This window comes from Carcharodon carcharias (genome assembly GCF_017639515.1).
Source record: "Carcharodon carcharias isolate sCarCar2 chromosome 27 unlocalized genomic scaffold, sCarCar2.pri SUPER_27_unloc_7, whole genome shotgun sequence".
Lineage (NCBI taxonomy): Eukaryota > Metazoa > Chordata > Chondrichthyes > Lamniformes > Lamnidae > Carcharodon > Carcharodon carcharias.
This window is the reverse complement of record NW_024470651.1, coordinates 305,838-328,113: the sequence shown is the minus strand read 5'-3', so window position 1 is coordinate 328,113 and position 22,276 is coordinate 305,838. Positions and strand designations below refer to the sequence as shown.

Here is a 22,276-nt window from a genome sequence, read left to right as displayed (position 1 = left end):
GGTGTTGTCAGTGTACATGTGAAAACTAACACGGTGCTTTTGGATGATGTTACCTAGTGGTAGTATGTAGATGCAAAATAGGAGGGATCAAGGACAGATCCTCTTTTTAGGATGGATGATGACGGTGGATTTAAAGGTGAGAGGGACAGTACCAGTAGAGAGAAAAAAAATGAACAATATCAACCAACATAGAGAAGTTGAATGGTCAGCAGTTCAGTGGGAATAGGGTCACTGGAGCAGAAGGCAAGTCTCATGGGCGAGGTGAGCACTGAGAGGCTATGAAGGGAAATAGGAAACTGGAGAAAGATCTGAGTTCAGAGCTCGGACATGGGGGATCTTTAGAGACAGTTGACCTGGTGGGCTAGGGGAAGGGAAGCAGCTGATCGGATTGTCTCAATCTTAGTGACAAAGAAGCTCCATGAGCTCCTTACGCTCACTGTTGGAGGTGAGAATGGAACAGACAGGGGAGAGGGAGAGCATTTCAAAAGGAACTGACTTCTGTAGAGATATGAAAAAGACTCAACACAGTGTTTTACTCAAAGCTGATTTATTTGACTTTAATGCAGAATTTTAACCCCTATAACTGGGCTGGAATTTATTGTCAGCAAAAACAGACCATTGAACATGGTTCAGTCCCAAATGTGTTTAACAGCTAAATCCAATCACTGTAGTTACTTGTCAACTCGATTTAATATTTTGAATCCATGTGACTTTTCTGAAGACGAGAATATACGGACTTGAAACTTTAACTTTGTTTCTCTGTTCACAGATGCAGCCAGACCAGCTGAATCTTTCCACACTGTTTTTATTTCGGATTTCCAGCATCTGCAGTATTTTGCCTTTATACTTGTGAACTGGTTGGTGTCTTTGCAGCATGGATGAACGACCAAATGACTTGCCACACTCAGAATATGAGAACAGTCTCTCCCCTGTGTAAATTCACTAGTGTACAGTGAGGTCAGATGATTTCCTGAATCCAGACCCACAAAGAGCACCTTAATGGTCATTTGTGAGTGTGAACACATTGATGCGACAACAGTTCTCTGAAACATTTCTAACAATGGCTGCAATCTGGGCATTTAAAAGGCCACATCAGTGTGAACTCGCTGGTGTGTCTGCAGATGGGACAACTGAGTGAATATCTTTCCACACTTGGAGCAGGTGAATGGTCTCTCCCCAGTGTGACTGCACTTGTCGAATATGGTCCCTTGACTGCCTGCACCCAATCCCACAGTAAACCATCTGAATGGTCTCTGGTCAGTGTGGGCACTTTGGTGGGACATCAATTCCCCACAGCTTTGAAAGCACTTCTCACACTCTGGGCATTACAAAGGTCTCTCGTCAGTGTGAATGCGCTGGTACCTCAGAGGGTGGAATGATGTCCTGAACCTCTTACAACACTGTGAGCAATTGAACAGCCTCTCCCCAGTGTGAATTCACTGTTTCAGCAGGTCAGTCCAGGATAGAATTTGAGAAGAGACAATTATTTCTCTTGGTTCGAGTTTGCTGTGTGTAAATCCTCCCCTTCTAACCCCCTGTAAAAGGAGTTTCCAAACACTCGGTGTAAACTCGGCTCCGAGAGTTTCTAATCCGGGTTTGGAGTCCTACACCGGGTGTTTGTGAACCCTCCCAGTCCACCCTCCGGCTCCATTCCTCTCCTGCACTCGGCCCTTTCTCACCCGCTGGACTTTCACCCGACAGTTTCCATCCAGGTTAAAAGCAAAAAGCTGCGGATGCTGGAAATCCAAAACAAAAACATAAATACCCAGAAAAACTCAGCATGACTCTCATGCGGACTCGGAACGTTAACTATGCTCCTCTCCGCAGGTGCTGCCAGAGTTTTTCCAGGTGTTTTTGTTTTGAGTTTCCATCCAGGTCCCGCACCATCACTGCGCATGCTCCACACACCCGGCTCCGCCCCCCCCTCATTCACTCCGATTGGCTGGAGGTCCAGTCGCTCCCGCACCATCAATCACCCCCGCCCCCTCTTCCTATTGGCCCAGAGCTGGTGTCAGTCATTATGAGTTGGAGCATACGCGGTCCGTGGAGGCAGACGGGGAGACAGCTCAAGCGAACGGATTTAAAATGAGGATTTTAGAAAGAACGAGTGCGGACCCAGAGCCGAAAACAAACCCATGAACAGAGAGAAGGCTGGTGGGTGAGGTAGGAAGCTTTGTAAACTCACAGTGTCGGCCCCAAACCCTCAGTAAGGAGCCATCGGTCTCACGTTTTCTCGGTTCTGCGGGAGAAAGGCCCGAATTAACGACTGCCATCTTTATAGGGTCAATGAAGTGATAGCGCATGCGCGACCGCCATCTTTATAGTGACAAGTGCAGCAATACGCATGCGCTCAACATCCCAAGAAAGCGGCAATGTGCTACAGGGCGTATGTGCATTTTGCACAAGGTGACAATTCGGCCTGAGGGACACATTCATAAAATGTGCGTTCACCGGGAATTTTAGATCAGCAACAATAGAATTGTAAACCCATAGTCAAGCAGTAGTACAGAATTTAAGCATTGCTTAAAAAAGAGACATGCTGTTGAAGGTTTTCATGTTGCACTCATCCGGACAGATGCAAGAAAGCCAAATGTCAAAATGAAGAACAATTTATGCTGCACGAGGAAAGGTGATGACTAGTTTGGCCAGTCAGCTCTGATTGGTTAAGGCGTTGCCATGGAGAATACATCAGGGAGCTATCATCTCCTGTGCTTTTGTTTAATTCACCAAGGGCCTCAAGCCTGGACATGTTCCTTCTGTCTGCAGAATGTATGAATATATGTAACTTCTAGCAAGGGTAAGTGAGACACATTACACGGCCGACTGGCTGAAATTTGGTGTTCTTGCGTCTTTCCTGATGTGTACAAGATAAAAAGTTTTGATAGAATGTCTATTTTTTAATCAATACTCAATTGTCTTAAAGGGGGAAAATGTGGTAGACAGATGGAGAGATGTAGGGAGAGATTTTCAGAGTTTGGGGTCGCGGGAACTGAAGGCACGGACACTAATGGTGGTGCATTTAAAATAGGGAATATACAAGACCAGAATTAGAGAAGTGCACTCATCTCAGAGGGTTGTGGGGCTGGAGGAGATTACAGAGATAGGGAGGGGCCAGGCCATGGAGGGATTTGAAAACAAGGATGAGAATTTAAAAGTCAAGTTGTTACTTCACCGGGAGCCAAGGCAGGTCAGGAGGCAGAGGCTGTTAGGGCAATGGGTCTCACTGCCAGTGAAGACACAATAGCAATAGTGCCAAGTTTACGGAGCACAGAATGTGGGAGATCAGCCAGGAGTGTGTTGGAATAGCAGCATCGGCGGAGAAGAAAAGAGTTGACGTTTCGAGTCCTCATGACCCTTCGACAGAACTTGCGTTCGAGTCCAAGAAAGAATTGAAATATAAGCTGGTTTAAGGTGTGTGTGTGGGGGGCGGAGAGATAGAGAGACAAAGAGGTGGAGGGGGGGTGGGGGTGTGTGGTTGTAGGGACAAACAAGCAGTGATAGAAGCAGATCATCAAAAGATGTCAACGACAATAGTACAATAGAACACAAAGGTGTTAAAATTAAAGTTGATGATATTATCTAAATGAATGTGCTAATTAAGAATGGATGGTAGGGCACTCAAGGTATAGCTCTAGTGGGTTTTTTTTATATATAATGGAAATAGGTGGGAAAAGGAAAATCTTTATAATTTATTGGAAAAAAAAGGGAAGGGGGAAACAGAAAGGGGGTGGGGATGGGGGAGGGAGCTTACGACTTAAAGTTGTTGAATTCAATATTCAGTCCAGAAGGCTGTAAAGTCCCTAGTCGGAAGATGAGGTGTTGTTCCTCCAGTTTGCGTTGGGCTTCACTGGAACAATGCAGCAAGCCAAGGACAGACATGTGGGCAAGAGAGCAGGGTGGAGTGTTGAAATGGCAAGCGACAGGGAGGTTTGGGTCATTCTTGCGGACAGACCGCAGGTGTTCTGCAAAGCGGTCGCCCAGTTTACGTTTGGTCTCTCCAATGTAGAGGAGACCACATTGGGAGCAACGGATGCAGTAGACTAAGTTGGGGGAAATGCAAGTGAAATGCTGCTTCACTTGAAAGGAGTGTTTGGGTCCTTGGACGGTGAGGAGAGAGGAAGTGAAGAGGCAGGTGTTGCATCTTTTGCGTGGGCATGGGGTGGTGCCATAGGAGGGGGTTGAGGAGTAGGGGGTGATGGAGGAGTGGACCAGGGTGTCCCGGAGGGAGCGATCCCTACGGAATGCCGATAAGGGGGGCGAAGGGAAGATGTGTTTGGTGGTGGCATCATGCTGGAGTTGGCGGAAATGGCGGAGGATGATCCTTTGAATGCGGAGGCTGGTGGGGTGATAAGTGAGGACAAGGGGGACCCTATCATGTTTCTGGGAGGGAGGAGAAGGCGTGAGGGCGGATGCGCGGGAGATGGGCCGGACACGGTTGAGGGCCCTGTCAACGACCGTGGGTGGAAAACCTCGGTTAAGGAAGAAGGAGGACATGTCAGAGGAACTGTTTTTGAATGTAGCATCATCGGAACAGATGCGACGGAGGCGAAGGAATTGAGAGAATGGGATGGAGTCCTTACAGGAAGCAGGGTGTGAGGAGCTGTAGTCGAGGTAGCTGTGGGAGTCGGTGGGTTTGTAATGGATATTGGTGGACAGTCTATCACCAGAGATTGAGACAGAGAGGTCAAGGAAGGGAACGGAAGTGTCAGAGATGGACCACGTGAAAATGATGGAGGGGTGGAGATTGGAAGCAAAATTAATAAATTTTTCCAAGTCCTGACGAGAGCATGAAGCGGCACCAAAGTAATCATCGATGTACCGATGCTCCTCAAACCCTGCTTCCTGTAAGGACTCCATCCCATTCTCTCAATTCCTTCGCCTCCGTCGCATCTGTTCCGATGATGCTACATTCAAAAACAGTTCCTCTGACATGTCCTCCTTCTTCCTTAACCGAGGTTTTCCACCCACGGTCGTTGACAGGGCCCTCAACCGTGTCCGGCCCATCTCCCGCGCATCCGCCCTCACGCCTTCTCCTCCCTCCCAGAAACATGATAGGGTCCCCCTTGTCCTCACTTATCACCCCACCAGCCTCCGCATTCAAAGGATCATCCTCCGCCATTTCCGCCAACTCCAACATGATGCCACCACCAAACACATCTTCCCTTCGCCCCCCTTATCGGCATTCCGTAGGGATCGCTCCCTCCGGGACACCCTGGTCCACTCCTCCATCACCCCCTACTCCTCAACCCCCTCCTATGGCACAACCCCATGCCCACGCAAAAGATGCAACACCTGCCCCTTCACTTCCTCTCTCCTCACCGTCCAAGGACCCAAACACTCCTTTCAAGTGAAGCAGCATTTCACTTGTATTTCCCCCAACTTAGTCTACTGCATCCGTTGCTCCCAATGTGGTCTCCTCTACATTGGAGAGACCAAACGTAAACTGGGCGACCGCTTTGCAGAACACCTGCGGTCTGTCCGCAAGAATGACCCAAACCTCCCTGTCGCTTGCCATTTCAACACTCCACCCTGCTCTCTTGCCCACATGTCTGTCCTTGGCTTGCTGCATTGTTCCAGTGAAGCCCAACGCAAACTGGAGGAACAACACCTCATCTTCCGACTAGGGACTTTACAGCCTTCTGGACTGAATATTGAATTCAACAACTTTAAGTCGTAAGCTCCCTCCCCCATCCCCACCCCCTTTCTGTTTCCCCCTTCCCTTTTTTTTCCAATAAATTATAAAGATTTTCCTTTTCCCACCTATTTCCATTATATATAAAAAAAACCCACTAGAGCTATACCTTGAGTGCCCTACCATCCATTCTTAATTAGCACATTCGTTTAGATAATATCACCAACTTTAATTTTAACACCTTTGTGTTCTATTGTACTATTGTCGTTGACATCTTTTGATGATCTGCTTCTATCACTGCTTGTTTGTCCCTACAACCACACACCCCCACCCCCCCCTCCACCTCTTTGTCTCTCTAACTCTCCGCCCCCCACACACACACCTTAAACCAGCTTATATTTCAACTCTTTCTTGGACTCGAACGCAAGTTCTGTCGAAGGGTCATGAGGACTCGAAACGTCAACTCTTTTCTTCTCCGCCGATGCTGCCAGACCTGCTGAGTTTTTCCAGGTAATTCTGTTTTTGTTTTGGATTTCCAGCATCCGCAGTTTTTTTGTTTTTATCTGTGTGTTGGAATAGTCGAGTCTGGAGGTAACAATGGCAGGGATGAGGGTTTCAGCAGCAGATTCACTGAAACAGGGTGAGGTTGGGTGATGTTACAGAGGTGGAAACAGGCGATCAGAGTGATGACACAGATATGAGGTCAGAAGCTTATCCCGAGATCAATTTTAACACCGAGGTTATGAACAGACTGGTTAAATCTCAGACTGTTCTCAGGGAGAGGGATGGAGTTGGTATCTGGGAAATGGAGATTAGAGCAGGGACCAAAGACTGTGTCTTCAGTCTTCTCAGTGTTTAATTGGAGTTAATTAGTCATCAGGAAGAGAAGCAGGAACCAGAATGGGCCACGAGACTGATCCCAGGTTTAACTTAGTTAGACAGGGAGAGAAGGAAGGAAACCCTGGGAGGTTTGAAGAAACCATCTTCACGATCATTCATTAAATCTCCAAGCTGAGTTTTGAACACGAGGTGAATGTCTGCTATTCTGCCTGGTCGGTCAGGGGGTTTCAGATTAATGTTTTGTCATGAGTAATGACTGAAATAAATGATCAAACATAGTGTTATCTTCAGTTGTACTAATTTGTTAAAAAGATACTGAAAGAGTTGTCCAAAACTCTCACTGGATTTCAGCACAGGGAGTAGGGAGAGTGTGTGGGACATGGATTAGAGTCTTTGGGGAACAAGAGAGGAAAAATGTTCCATAGGATCTAGAATTGTTTGTTCTGAGTTTCTATCCTGTCCTGACAGTGATGGCTTTTGTAAATCGTTTTACAGAGAATTAGAAGGGGAGGATTTACAGATAGGAAACTAAAACCAAACATCACATCAAGATCTGGCAGAGTCACTTGATTCTTGAGGAGCTGAATATCATTGGCCTTTGAATGTGGAGGGAGAAATGTTTGTCTATTCTGTCTGTGGGAAAGGATTTCAAGCATCAGTGTGACTGGAAAAGCACCGAGACACACACAGACCCAAGTGAAAGTGTTCCAGTGAACTGACTTTGGCAAGAGCTTTAGTCTGAAAGAACAAATCACAGCATTCACAGTGGGGAGAAACTGTACATGTTCTCTGTGTGGATGAGGCTTCAGCTGGTCATCCAACCTGGAGAGACACAGGCACACATGCATCATGGAGAAACCGTGGAAACGTGAGGACTGTGGGAAAGAATTCAATTACCCGTCCCAACTGGAAATTCATCGACGCAGTCACACTGGGGAGAGGCCATTCACCTGTCCTGTATGTGGGAAAGGATTCACTGGGTCCTCTGAGCTGCTGAAGCAGCAGCAAATTCACACTGAGGAGAGGCCGTTCAGCTGTACTTCCTGTGGAAAGAGGTTCAGGTATTGCTTCCACCTCAAAGTACACCAGCGAGTTCATACTGGGGAAAGGCCATTTACTTGCACTGAGTGTGGGAAGGGATTCACTCAGTCAACCTACCTGTTGAGACATCAGCGGGTTCACACTGGGGAGAGGCCGTTCACTTGCCCTGAACAGGGAAAAGATTCACTGGGTCTTCTGATCTCCTGAAGCACCAGCTAATTCACACCGGAGAGAGGCCATTCACCTGCTCCGAGTGTGGGAAGAAATTCACGCAGTCATCCTACCTACAGGCACATCAGCGAGTTCACAAGTGACTGCAGGGGTTGGATTCTGCTGTGATTGCTGCTGTTAATCACATCCAGAACTGAATCATCTTCATTCTGACAATATTAGGCTTGTTTCTGCTGACGTTTACAATCCCTGTAACTGGGCTGGAGTTTAATATTCTGGATCTATAGCTGATTGTGTTCCAGGGGCTGCAGTGTCCTTTTAAGAACTGCTGTCTCTGATCTTTCCCCATAATTCAGGAACTCTCATCAGAAATTACTTTACAACAAAATCCTTTAATTCATTTTAATGAGCGGTTCCACTGATTAACATCTCCAATTAGAAAGTGCTGATTAATCCTTGCTGACAATTCTTACTGACTTGTACATTACTCAGCGACACCTCCATTATCCATCAGAAAGAAGGGGAATGGGAATTGGTGGAGAATCGAGAGTTCCCGAATGTTACCCCTCCCGCCTGGTACAGAAATTTCCTCGGCATGGGAATGGAGACAAGTTCAATCCAAGTAATGGACTGTAAGTAATCACTGTCTAATAACCTCATAAAAGCCTTCAGAACTTTATGGAATATTACAGAATCAGGTCACTCTCTCTCTTATGAAGAAAGCTTCCATAGCAGCTTGCTGGCTGACAAACACAGGGCAGGCCTGTTATCTCTGCCAAGGACATGTCTCTAGCACAGGCCCTGAAACAAGACATTTCTAACCCTGATACGATTGGAATTCATGACCCATCCGTAAACCAACTGCCTGTGTAAAGGTTAAAACAGGCTCTCGAGAGCACAGAGATTTTGACGTGATCCACACTGGCTTCAGCCCAATACCCATACTCTGGCTCACACCAGTTAACCATTCAGAGGAGACTGTCACCACCAGCTACAGAGACCAGCAACACTCTGTATCATCCGTCCGTTTGTCCTCTGGTACCGGTAAACTGTTCTCACCTGTCACAGGTCGTGTGTTCTCCTGTCTATTTAGCTTACACATCAGATTTAAACTGTTGCTTCTCAATAAGTCACTTTAAAATCACTTCTGAACTCGATCCCTTTTCGGGTCATCTGTGACTCATGGAGGTAAATCTTACAAGTGGTGTTAGGAATGGGATCACAGTGATCGAGATCATAAGTTTGAGAAGCAACAGTCTTAGGAACTTCTTCATTCATGTTTAACTAAGTGAAGCCAGGAGTGTACAATGGCATTGACACATTATAGTGACTGATAGATAGTCTGATAGAGAAAACAGGTGGGCCGGGGGTGAGAAATATCCTGGGGATTGGAGAAGAGTGTGACGGGATTACTAGTATATCCTCGACAGGATTTCTAAAGAGGGTCAGAAAGGACACATTAAGTCGAAAAAGGTCCAGAATCAGTTAGAAAATATCCACAAGGTGGATGCAGGTGAACAGAGAGCTGGAGAATCTTTAAAGTCCATGTGTGAACTTTTGTTTGAACCAGATGTATTTACCACATGCTATTAACTTAGATTGTGTGAGATGAAGGGTAGGTGGGGAGTATGAATCTCAGTCGATCGTTATCACATTTTAGTGGAAAAGTTTTGACGTTTATTCTTGGTGGCAGCTCAAGGGTTTGTGTTGCTGATTCTGATCATTCTAGTAGCTTTAGTGTGTTCTCTATGGTTTGTCATCAAGAAATTAGGAAAACAAGCTCAGAGCTTAGAAATAGTGAGGTTAGTCAGAAATCAGTTGCGAGAAGTTAATAAGGATATTCCCTTCTCAAGCTGGGGAGATCTCTGAGAAATCACTGTCTAATAACCTCATAAAATCTCTTGAAATGTATTGAATATTATAGGAATGGCTCTCCCTTCTCCACCGCCCCTCTCTGTCTCTGCTACATACTCCACTCCCAAGCCACCGACTCCATTGCTCCCCCTGTCAACTGTCTGAGGCTGAACCAGTCTGTTTATAGGAACGGAGGAGCAGGAGTAGGCCATTCAGCCCATCGAATCTGCTTCACCATTCAATAAGTTGAATGTCTTTTCCCCACATTATCCCCATATCCCTGTATGTAATTGGTCAATCTGCAATTCATTTGTTTGTTACCTCTAGAATTAACTCTCCTTACACACTCCCAGCCGGCATCCCACATTCAGCCTCCCTGTAATCCAGAACTCTGCTTACTTGCAGCAAGTCTTGTTCATCCATCACTCCTGTACTCACCAACTTACAAAGACTCGGGGTTAAGGAGAATCTCAATTTTAAATTTCTCATCCTTGTTTTCAAATCCCTCCATGGTCTCTCCCTCCCTACCTCTGTAACCTCCTCCAGCCTCACAACCCTGAGATACCTATGGTTCTCTAACTTCGGCCTCCTCAGCATTCCTGATTTTAACTGCTCCACCTTTGGTGTCACCCCCTTCAGCTGCCAAGGCCACAAGCTCTGGAATTTCCCCCCTAAACATCTCCACCTCTCTTTCCTCCTTTAAGATATCCCTTAAAACCTAATTCTTTTAGTAAACTCTTGTGCACCTGCCCTGATATCTCTTCATGTGGCTCAGTGTGAAATGTTGCTTTCTAACACTCCTGTGAAACACATTGGAATGTTCTATTACACAATAGAACTAATTAATTAACGTTTCAGGGCAGGCCGTGTGTGATGGTCAATCTAAGCTAAGAAGTGAAAGAGAAATGGAATCTAGCACAGGAAAAACAATTCTTGATTATGAAGATATAGTGGGAAGATAAAGCTGGTAAGCCAGCAGCACACGGTCGGGGGTTGGGCAGCGGTGGATACCTCATTTAGACACAGTCGGAGATTTACCAGAATGGTTCAAGGGATGAGGGATTTTAGCTGTAAGGTTAGTTTGGAGAAACAGGAGTTGTTCTCCTTGGAGCAAAGTAGATTGATGGGAGATTTGATAGAGGTGTACATGTTTATGGTTGGTTTAAAAAAATAATGTTCACATTATCTGATCGTAAAAGGATTACAGACAGAAGGAAGAGAAATCCTAAACAGAGCTAAACTCCAATTGTTAGAGACGGAAGGAGTTAGAAAATGGCAGAGTGTTATTCAGGGAGGGCAGAGGTGAAACAGAGATATAGATGGACATGGATTGAGATCTACAGTAAAGGAGTCACACCAGCCGCAGAGCCATGGAACCTCTCACAGATAACAGAGCATAGCAATAAAAGGTCCAAATTGTAGGTGAATGGTCAGAACTACTCAGCTCTGAAACAACTTCTGTTTTCAATTTTAAATTCTCCTGCCGGAGCCTGCAGCTGGAAAGATATCAGAGGCACTGGAGTCAGAGAAAAATCTCCCAGTTGAGGAAATACCTGGGGAGCGGGGTGATGTCACCTTGTAATTGTCGATGTGTGATGATGTCACCATGTAATTGTCAATGTGTAATGATGTCACACATGGACACAGAACATCTGGGTCTGTGCAAACCAGTGATCACTACACATTATGAAGGATTTAAGGGTCCATGAGAGGCTGCAGAGGAGATTTACCAGAATGGTTCAAGGGATGAGGGATTTTAGCTGTAAGGTTAGTTTGGAGAAACAGGAGTTGTTCTCCTTGGAGCAAAGTAGATTGAGGGAGATTTGATACAGATGTACATGCTTATGATTGGTTTAAAAAATGATATTCATATTATCTGATTGTAAAAGGATTACAGAACACAGATTTAAGATTTGGGGCAAGATCTGCAATGGGGATGTGAGGAATAAATTTTACACAGCGAGTGGTAATGTCCAGGAACTCAATGCTTACACTTACAGGCCAACAATCTCCAAGTTCCGATGAATTGAGTGACTCTGTCAGATCTTGGTTTGAGTTTCCTATCTGCAAATCCTTCTCACTTAATATCCTGTAAAAAGCAGATTATATAAAAAAATACATCACTGTCAGCCCAGGACAGAAATTGAGAAGAGACAAACATTTCTCTTGGTTTGAGTTTGCTGTGTGTAAATCCTCCCCTTCTAACCCCCTGTAAAAGGAGTTTCCAAAATCCATCCCTGTCAGTCCAGGATAGAAATGCGCAACCTTCTCTCCTCCTACCTCCTGGACCAAATCACTGCGCATGCACCCTTCTGCATAATCATTTCCCCCGGCCGAGCAGGGAAGAAACCCAGACGTTGCCGGTCTGTTCGCTGCAAACGCAGGACCGTTAGTTTCTTATTAAGGGTCTGCACCTATAATAATTATTATATTATATATATATATAATAATTAATTAGTCCAGCCCAGCCACAGAAGCGCACATCCCTTGAATGAATTTTAAAAATCCCAGTAATGAACCGAGTGAACCTTCTCTGAATTGTCTCCAACTCTAACCCTCCTCATAAATATCCCATAACTATATTATCACTTGGTGCAAATGGTAGCAGATGATCTTTCGAATTCTCCATCCATTTGCTAACAGAATATCCCCCTCCCTTCCCCAAATAAAGATTAACTGCGACAAAAAACAGAAAATACTGGAAAAACCCAGCAGGTCTGGCAGAATCTGTGGAGAGAGAACCACTTTTTCTGTTTTTGTTTCAGATTTCCAGCATCCACAGTATTTTGCTTTTATCTAAAGATTAACTGAGACTTGGTCCCTAATGGCGGCCGGATTACCCACAGCCCCATGCGCCGCAGAAACCGCCCTATCTGCCGCGGGTTGTCCGGGTGGATTGCGCATGCTCGGAGTCTCCTGTTCTCTTTACTTGAGGTTGGTACCGGAGAGAAGCCGAAAGCGGCGGACAGTGAGAGTGGAGAATGTTCATTGGTTCAGATTCGGCTCTGGGGCCGCACTTGGGATTTGTAAACCCTGCCCTCCCAACACTGACCTCTCACCTGATAGCTCACAATGCCCGGCTGATAGGATGAGGGGGTGGGACTGGAGGACCGAGCCGGAGGGGTTGGGACTGGAGGACCGAGCCGGAGCGGCTGGTCCTCCAGCCAATCGGAGTGAATGAGGGGCGGGTTTGGGAGTGAAGCATGCGCAGTGTGAGTAATGGTGATGGGGAGACGCTCCTTTGTCGGGTCCTCAATGGGCAAGGGAGTGACTGGCGAGGTGGAGGGAGCGATGGATCCGGCTGGTGGACGGGGAGGCTCCGGAAGTATGTTGTGTAAGTAAAAAACCTGGAAAAGGACTTCCCGGTCCCCGGGGGACCTCCCGCAGTTTGCTCCGAGCGAGGCCGCAGCTTCCTCCCAGTGACAGACCCGGACGCAAATCTGGAGCAATTACAATTTCAAGTCAGGAATCTGGAAATAGAGGGAGTGAAGATATCTGGGAGGGTTGTGAGGCTGGAGCAGATTACAGAGATAGGGAGGGGTGAGACCATGGAGGGATCTGAAAGGATCAGAAGCTTAAAATTTAGGTCCTTCAGTGAGCACAGGGGTGATGGGTGAACAAGACTTGGTGCGAGTAAGCACACGGGCAGCACAGTTTTGGATCACCTCAAGATTACAGGGAGGGTGAATGTGGGAGGCCGGCCGGGAGTGCGTTAGGATCGTTAAGTCTACAGGTAACAAAGGAATGGATGAGAGTTTCTGCAGCAGATGAGCTGAGACTGGGCTGGAGTCGGGCGATGTTACTGAGGTGGAAATAGGCGGTCTTGGGGATGATGTGGATATGTGGTTGGTAGCTCATCTTGGGGTGAAAGTTTTCACCATGGTTGTGAACAGTCTGGTTCAGTCTCAGACAGTTGTCAGGGAGAGGAATGGAGCTGGTGCCTAGGGAGTGGAGTTTGTAGCGGGGACTGAGGACAATGGCTTCAATCTGCCCAATATTTAAATGGAGGAAATTTCTGCACATTTAGTACTGGATGTCAGACAAGTCAGGACAGTGTGTGACTTGGAGGTAATGGTGTTCACATACCCTGTGAAGGACCTGCTACCCTGGTCCTTCTAGGTGGTGGAGATTGAGGGTTTGGGAAATTCTGTCAAAGTTCTGGTCAAGTTCCAGATATATAAAATCCCTCTGCTCTACCTGGTACCTCTCCCGCCTCTATCTCTCTCTCTCTCTTTCTTTCTTCCCATAGAAGCCAGGGTTTTGCTTATACCCAGACTGGGTGGCAGGTTCCCTTCCCTGAAGGACATTAGTGAACAGTTGGGTTTTTATGACAATCCATCAGCTTTAACAGTCTATTTTCCCTCGTGCCGGCCCCACAAATTATCTGATTCATTCAGCTCAATTTCACAACCTGCCCTTGTGTTTTTGTGGGTTCTCTCTCACTCTTTTTTTCTGTTTTAAATCAATTTCACAGGGTGTTAGAAAGCGAGGATTTGCAGTTGGGAAACTCAATCCAAACATCATATCAGGATCTGATGCAGTCGCCCAATTTATCGTAACCTGAATGTCGTTGGATTTTGAACATGGAAGGAAAAAGCACCGTTCACAGTGGGGAGAAACTGTACACGTGTTCTGTGTGTGGCCGAGGCTTCAGCCGATCATCTGACCTGTCAGAACATAAATGCAGTTACAATGAGGAGAAACCATGGAAATGTGGAGACTGTGGAAAAGGATTCAATTACCCATCTGACCTGGAAACACATTGGCGCAGTCACACTGGGGAGAGACCGTTCACCTGCCCTGAGTGTGGGAAGGGATTCACTACCTCCTCCCACCTGCTGACACACCAGCGAGTTCACACTGGGGAGAGGCCGTTCACCTGCCCTGACTGTGGGAAGGGATTCATTGATTCATCCAACCTGCAGAATCACCTGGAAATTCACACTAGCCAGAGGCTGTTCACCTGCTCCAAGTGTGGAAAGAGATTCACTCAGTCATCCCACTTGCTGAAACATCAGCGAACTCACAGTGGGGAGAGACCTTTTAAATGTCCAGATTGCGGGAAGTGTTATAAAAGCTCCAGAGACCTGATGTCCCATCAGCGTGTTCACACTGACGAGAGACCTTTTAAATGCCCAGACTGCGGGAAGAGTTTTAAAAGTTCTGGGGAAGTGATGTTCCATCAACGTGTTCACACTGATGAGAGACCATTCAGGTGTTCTCACTGTGGGGCTGGGTTCAGGCGTTCATCTAACCTCACTGTACACCAGCGAGTTCACACTGGGGAGAGGCCGTTCACCTGCTCTGAGTGTGGGAAGAGATTCACTCAGTCATTCCATCTGCTGACACATCAGCGAGTTCACACGGGGGAGAAACCATTCACCTGCTCCGAGTGTGGGAAGGGATTCACTCAGTCATCCTACCTGCTGAGACCATTCACCTGCTTCGAGTGTGGGAAGGGATTCACTCAGTCATCCTACCTGCTGACGCATCAGCGAGTTCACACTGGGGAGAGGCCGTTCACCTGCTCTGAGTGTGGGAAGGGATTCGCTTTGTCATCCACCCTGCTGAGGCACCAGCGAATTCATACCGGGGAGAGACCGTTCACCTGCTCCAAATGTGGGAAGAGATTCACTCAGTCATCCCACCTGCTGACACACCAGCGAGTTCACACTGGGGAGAGACCGTTCACCTGCTCAGAGTGTGGGAAGAGATTCTCTATGTCATCCACCCTGCTGAGGCACCAGCGAATTCATACCGGGGAGAGACCGTTCACCTGCTCCAAATGTGGGAAGAGATTCACTCAGTCATCCCACCTGCTGACACACCAGCGAGTTCACAAGTAACTACAGTGGTTGGATTTTGCTGTTAATCACATCCAGGACTGAATCATGTTCACTGGGGTCTGTTTCTGCTGATAATAAACTCAAGTCCAGTTATCGGGGTTAATATTGTGAATATAAGTCAAATAACTCAGCTCAGTATCAAACGTGCTGTATTGAACATATTAATTAAGAGCAGGAGTGGGCCATTCGACCCCTTGAGCCTGCTCAGCCAATCAATAAGATCATGGCTGATCTGATTGTGGCTTCAACTCCACAAGGAGCCTACCCCCAAAAACCTTTACTCCCTTAGCAGTAACTGGAAAGTGCTGTGTAAGCAGGCTAAGTTCTTGTTTTCTTGCAGCTTAGACAGGGTAAATTCACTCTCTGTTGTGAGAGCTGAGTAGTTAATTCGCTAACTGGTAGAATCTGGTTATTCTAGCCCCTGTTCAGTTGGCTATAAATACAGGTCTCTTCAGAGCAGCTAAGGCAAACGAGTGCATACTTGGAGTTTGGTGAGGGGGGGAGTTCGGTGAAGTGGAGGGAGGAGATGCTCACTTCCTTTTTTTTATCTTTCTCACACTGTTGGAATTGGTTCTTGCTCTACTACAGGGAAAGGAGCTAGCTGTTTGGTGAGTAACTGGTGTGTGGTTAAGGCCTATTCTATTCTTAAGGTTTAAAATAGTATTCAAATTGGAGGTAAAGTTAATATATAAAAAAGCAGTATAAATAGGTGATTAATATAATTGAGTAATTATTTAAAACACATTAAGGATGGCAGGACAGGTGATGTGTCAATCACAGAATCACAGAATTATTACGGCACAGAAGCCGCAGATGCTACAAACCTTCCTCAAGCCCGAAAAATATCCATTGGCCATTACCCTTTGTTTCCTATTACTCATCCAATTTTGTATCCACGTTGCCACTGTCCCTTTTATTCCATGAGCAATAAGCTTTCTTATAAGTCTGTTGTGTGGCACTGCATCAAATGCCTTTTGACAGTCCATGTGCACCACATCAACAGCATTAACCTCATCAACCCTCCCTGTTACCTCTTCAAAACACTCCAGCAAGTTAGTTAAACATGATTTCTCCTTTTGAAATCCATGCTGGCTCTGCCTAATCAGCCCATATTTTTCCATCTGACCGCTAATTCTATCCCGTATAATTATCCCGAGAAGCTTCCCAACCCCTGAAGTGAAACTGATTGGTCTGTAATTGCTGGGCTTATCCTTACAGCCTTTTTTGAACAAGGACATAACGTTTGCAATTCTCCATCCGCTGGAACCTCCTCCGAGCCTGGGGAAGACTGAAAAATTATGGCCAATACCCTTGTAATTTCCACTCTTACTTCCTTCAATATCTTTGGTTGCATCTCATCCGGTCCCGGTGCCTTAACAACCTTAAATACCGACAGTTTATCCAACACTTCCTCCTCATTAATTTTGAATCCTTTTAGTGACAAGGTTTCCTCCTCTGTCACCGTGGCCTTGGTAGCATCTGCTTCCTTGGTAAAGACAGATGCAAAGTGTTCATTTAACACCTCAGCCATGCCTATTGCCTCCCTGTGCAAATCCCCTTTTTAGTCCCTGATCAGTCCTATTTTCCTTTGACCATCCTCTTACTATTTTTGTCTCAATAGGAGACCTTGGGATTCCCCATTTTGTTGGCTGCCAGTCTTTTCTCATGATCCCTCTTTGTTTCTCATATTTGCTTTCTCTCCTCCCCACGAACCTTCTGTATTCAGCTTTGTTCTCAATTGTATTTTCTACCTGACACCTGTCATACGCACACTTTTTCTACTTAATCTTGATTTCTATCTCCTTTATCATCCAGCCAGCTCTGGATTTGCTTGCCCTACCTTTCCCTTTGGAGGAATTATACCTTGACTGTGCCCGAACCATTTCTTCAGCTGTTTTTCCCCACCCACATTTGGTTCTAGTCTATCCAGCCTCGCTCTGTTCTTGCCCCATTGAAGTCTGCTCTCCCCCAGTTAATTATTCTCACCCTGGATTGCACATTGTCCTTTTCTAACATCATCCTAAACCTTATGATACAATGATCACTGTCTCCTAAATGTTCCCCCACTGACACTTGATCTACTTGGCCCACCTCATTTCCAAGAATCAGGTCCAACAGTGCATCCTTTCTTGTTGCACTGGACGCACACTGCTGTAGAAAATTCTCCTGAACATAATCTAGGAACTCTTGCCCCTTTCCTCCCTTTACACTACCATTGTCCCAGTCTACATTCGGGTAACTAAAGTCCCCCATTATAATTACTCTATGATGTCTGCATCTCTAATTTCCCTGAAGATTTGTTCCTCTGCATCCTTCCCGATGGTGTATAGACACCAAAGAATGTAATTGCACCCTTTTTGTTCCTTAGCTCTAACTAAATTGATTCTGTCCTTGAACCCTCTGGGACATCCTCTTTCTCCAGCATTGCAATGCTCTCCTTAACCAATACTGCCACCCCATCTCCTTTTCTATCTTTTCTGAACACCTTGTACCCAGGAATATCTTGCTCTTCCTTGAGCCAGGTCTGTTATTGCCACAACATTATATTTCCACATGGCAATCTGCACTTGTAACTCCCCAATCTTATTTACAATATTCCATGCATTCACATACATGCACACTAACCCTGATTTAGTCTTTATGACGTTCTCCCTTACTCCGACTCCAACTATTAACTTATTATTCTATTTTCTCGTGCTATCGGTCTCTCCCCGTATTTTGTGCACCCTGGTATTCCTCTCTAACGCTCTCTCCTGGTTCCCACACCCTTGCCAATTTAGTTTAAAGCCCCCCCCCAATGGCACGAGCAAAACACCCTGCCAGGAACTCAGTCCCGGCTCTGTTCTCGTGCAGCCTGTCCAGCTTGTACAGGTGCCATCTTCCCCAGAGCCAATCCCAGTGCCCTAGGAATCTAAAGCCCTCCCTCCTGCACCATCTTTCCAGCCACACATTCATCTGTCTTATCTTCCTATTTCTGTACTTACTTGCACGTGACACTAGGAATAATCCAGAGATTACTACATTTGAAGTCCAGCTTGTTCATTTTTGACCTAATTTTCTACCGTTCATAAATTGAGTTCATCCAAAACTGCTCCCCGTGTCTTAACTCACGGCAAGTCCCAATCCTCTGTCTCCCACGTACTTGCTGACCCATATTGACTCCGAATCAAGAAATGTCTTTATTTTAAAGTTCTCATCCTTGTGTTCAAATCCCTACATGCCCTCACCCTCCCTATCTCTGTGACCTCCTCGAACCCCACAAGCTTCTGTGATATCTGTGCCCCTCTAATTCTGGCCCCTTGTACATTCCCAATCAGAATCCCTCCACCATTGGTGACCATGGTTTCATTGCCGAGGCCCCAAGCTCTGGAATTCCCTCCCTGAACCTCTCTGCCTCTACCTCACTTTCCTCCTTTAAGACTCTTCTTAAAACCTACCTCTTTGACCAAGCTTTTGGCCATCTGACCTAATGTCTCCTTATGTGGGTCAGTGTCATATTTTGTTACATAATTCTCCTGTGGGATGTTTATGTTGAACTGATGTATAAATGTAAGTTGTTGTTGTAGTCATCCATACATAGAAAGAGACAAACCCCTGATATTTTTTTCTCTGTAACATTTTATTACGAAGCTACACAACTGATGTGAATAAAGTTTGTGATGGTAAAAGTATGTTCACCCCCTCAGGGAACTGAACGACATTGACACACACAGAGGAACACACACAGACATATGCACCGAGAGTGACAGAGGCCTAAGGAGAAACAAACACCCAGAAAGCAAGGATGTCACCAACCAGGCCAATTATTGTTCCATTTCAGACTGCAAAATTTCATGAATGTTTGGGATGAATGGAAATAAGAAACACAGGGAATTTGGATGGTTTTTATTCCATTTAACCAATAACTAATTCTGTGATTGGTTGTAATCAGGAGTGATGAGAAGCGGAGTTGACAGATTTCCAACCTGCATGAGGAGAACCCACTGGATTTCAAATCCACCGTCTTAACCACTCGGCCACAACTACTCGGGAAGGATGATAGAATGGATACGGAGTGTTACAGAGAAAAAAGATATTCGGTCCATCCAGTCTGTGCCCTTCCCTCACCCTTTCCTGGTCACCTGTAATTTACTGTCTCTGTCTCTCCTTATTCTCCCGACCAGAATGAAACACTGCACAGCTCAGCTGCCCCTTGCCCACATGAAGAACTTTCTGGAACAACCTAGCAGAGCAAACCACCCAAAACTTTAGCAGTGGTGGGATTCAAACCCACAGCTCCAAAGAGACAAGATCCTAATTCCAGTACCACACATTGCTCAACCACATGACCACATTCACATCTGGAACATTCAAAATGACTAATAAAGTCATGAAAGATGTTTTGTTGTAAGCTGTGTTATTTGGTAGAATTAGAGCGAAGTGTGGGATTGAGCCAGAGCCTAAGTCACCCACTTAAAGGACTGGAAGAGGGAGAATCTTGTCACAAATGTTGTGTTGTGATGTGGTAGATTTTGTTAAAAAAACTAATATTTCTTTTAAATGGGCACAAGGAAGCTTAAAAATAGCTGCTAAAGGTCACCTGACCTTTTACAACTGCAATATTTGCCAAGCTTCTAGGAGGCTTCAAGTAAATTGCAAAAGGACCGACCCAGATATGTGACGACATCTGAAATCCAAGGCGATAAAAACAAAAAAGCTGCGGATGCTGGAAATCCAAAACAAAAACAGAATTACCTGGAAAAGCTCAGCAGGTCTGGCAGTATCGGCGGAGAAGAAAAGAGTTGACGTTTCGAGTCCTCATGACCCTTCGCGAAGGGTCATGAGGACTCGAAACGTCAACTCTTTTCTTCTCCGCCGATGCTGCCAGACCTGCTGAGTTTTTCCAGGTAATTCTGTTTTTGTTTTGAAATCCAAGGCGCATTTCCACAAGGGTAAACTCATTGACAGTGGTTTTCCTGGAGGTGTGAATAGCTCTTTCCTATCTCACCAAACCTCCCAGAATGGGAATCATTCAAGTTATTAAACATATTAACAGTTCTCTTGTATCAACACTTTTTTTCATTAATTTAAGCCTTTTGGTGACATTGTTACTAAATTTGGAATCCACTGTCCCTCTTTGCTCTTCCTTTGCAATGTAAACCAATTTAGATTTGTTTCCAGTCTTGTCATTTCCAAAGGGTCCCGTCCATATTCAATAAAATGTTTGTTGATGGCTTCCTGTTCTTTCTTCCTTCTAATGTCACGATGTGAGTCTAGTTCTTAATCTGTTACATGTCTCTCCCATGTATCAGATTTTGCAATGTTTATATCATATTGCATAGACAACATTGTTGTTCACATGTGATTCTGTGGTTTAAAGGGGTGTTTTCTTGTTGAATTTTTGTCTTTTTTTCAGGACTTTTAAGTGTTTGAATGTTATACAGTTTCTATTCCCACAATTTGTTGTGGTTTGTGTGCTCACCTTGCTGCTAACGAAAAAATCCTTTTGGTTTTTATTCCTTCTAAAGGCTGTTATTTTTTGGTTAAGTGGGTCGATTCCTTCATTCAAGTTTTCAAAATTAGTTTCAATTACTTTCTTTATATGTGGGATCTTATTGCAATATCCCATAATATGTGGTATTTTTGGGGCCTAATCTATTTAATCTTGGAAGGTTGTCTAATTCTTTCCAAAAATTGGATTTGCTATGTTTAAGGAACCTTTTTGCGTATCCCCTCTGTCACAACGCAGTGAATGAGGTATTGACTACACTGTTAAATCTACCTGTTCTGTACAAATGCCATGGAATCGCATCAGGTGTGAATTCACTAATCCATGGAAGGTGTGTTTAGCATGGTGTCTTTTGGTATGTAATAGGGTGCGCATGTCTGTTGGTTTGAAGAAAACCTTTGTTGCTAATGTGTTTTGTGTTATCTTCTTGTGTTAGTTTGAACTCTGTGGTGTCTAAGAAATTCATTTTATTTCTGTATTTATTGTTTCAATCTGGTTAGGGACCAGTAACTTTTTGTTTAAAGTAGACAATATTTGAAATCTCAAGTACTAAGAGAATAAAATTACAAGCTTCCACGGTTTTAAACAAACAAGTTAAACTTTATTATAGAAAGTCAGAAAAATAAAACAATTGGCAATATCTATCTTAATCTCTAACATTCAGAATTACATGAGAAAAATATGAAGTAACAGGCAGCTGTGATCAAACATAATGCACTGCACATTAAATAACAGACAGTCAAGACAGATCCCACAGATTTCTCAGCAACCCACCCAGATGTCAGTGTTCACTGTGAGTCACACAATCTCGTGAAAACTCCATCTCCCTCACAAGGGTCTCCACTTTCAAGAATCTAGCCTCTGACATCCCTCAAAGCTGCTCTAACTCGGATTGCCTCAACAACTGCACACCTCCCAATGGTTCAATCTCTTCTCCTGAGCCAGTACTGCCTATCCCACTCTGGACACGTGCTGGAACTCCCAGGGAATGCTGGGACTCCTCGTCCTCAGTCTCCAGCCAGAAAACATCACAGAGAGACAGGTAAGTTCACGTTTCTTTACATTGTTGTGATTTTGATAGATAGTGATTGTTTGTACAGATTCCTCCAGTTCTGTCACCGTGTGGGACCAAACTCCTCACGTATCATCTAGAAATCTGTAATAACATAATGGTAGCTTGGAACATTCTTTGAAAACACTCTCTTCCCATTCCCCCACACATTTATATATTAACATGGGGGGAGGGGCAGGGGTGTGCAAATTTTTTGCCAGTGGCTATATCTTTAATTTGAAGATTGTATTCTCCACCTGAATTCAAAGTTGTTTTTTGTTAGTCCCAGATATAATAATCAGATTATGGCTTTGCCTGGTCTATGAGATTGTGGAACTTTATTCAAGATGTAC

At 45.1% G+C, this 22,276-nt stretch overlaps 1 protein-coding gene across 4 annotated transcripts; it reads left to right on the top strand.

Annotated features, from left to right (window-relative positions):
* The first annotated feature begins 2,029 nt into the window (after nt 1-2,029).
* On the top strand, nt 2,030-19,763 carry LOC121273966 (zinc finger protein 229-like). 4 transcript variants are annotated; one of them, XM_041181099.1, is made up of 4 exons: nt 2,030-2,163; nt 8,199-8,316; nt 14,013-15,380; nt 19,316-19,763. In XM_041181099.1, the coding sequence occupies exons 3-4, from the start codon at nt 14,122-14,124 to the stop codon at nt 19,335-19,337; spliced, it is 1,281 nt and encodes a 426-aa protein (XP_041037033.1). In that variant the 5' UTR covers nt 2,030-2,163; nt 8,199-8,316; nt 14,013-14,121; the 3' UTR covers nt 19,338-19,763. The 4 variants fall into 4 exon arrangements, with proteins under 4 accessions (XP_041037033.1, XP_041037034.1, XP_041037035.1 ...); XM_041181100.1 differs by having other exon boundaries at nt 8,177-8,316; XM_041181101.1 differs by lacking the exon at nt 8,199-8,316.
* Nucleotides 19,764-22,276: the final 2,513 nt, after the last annotated feature.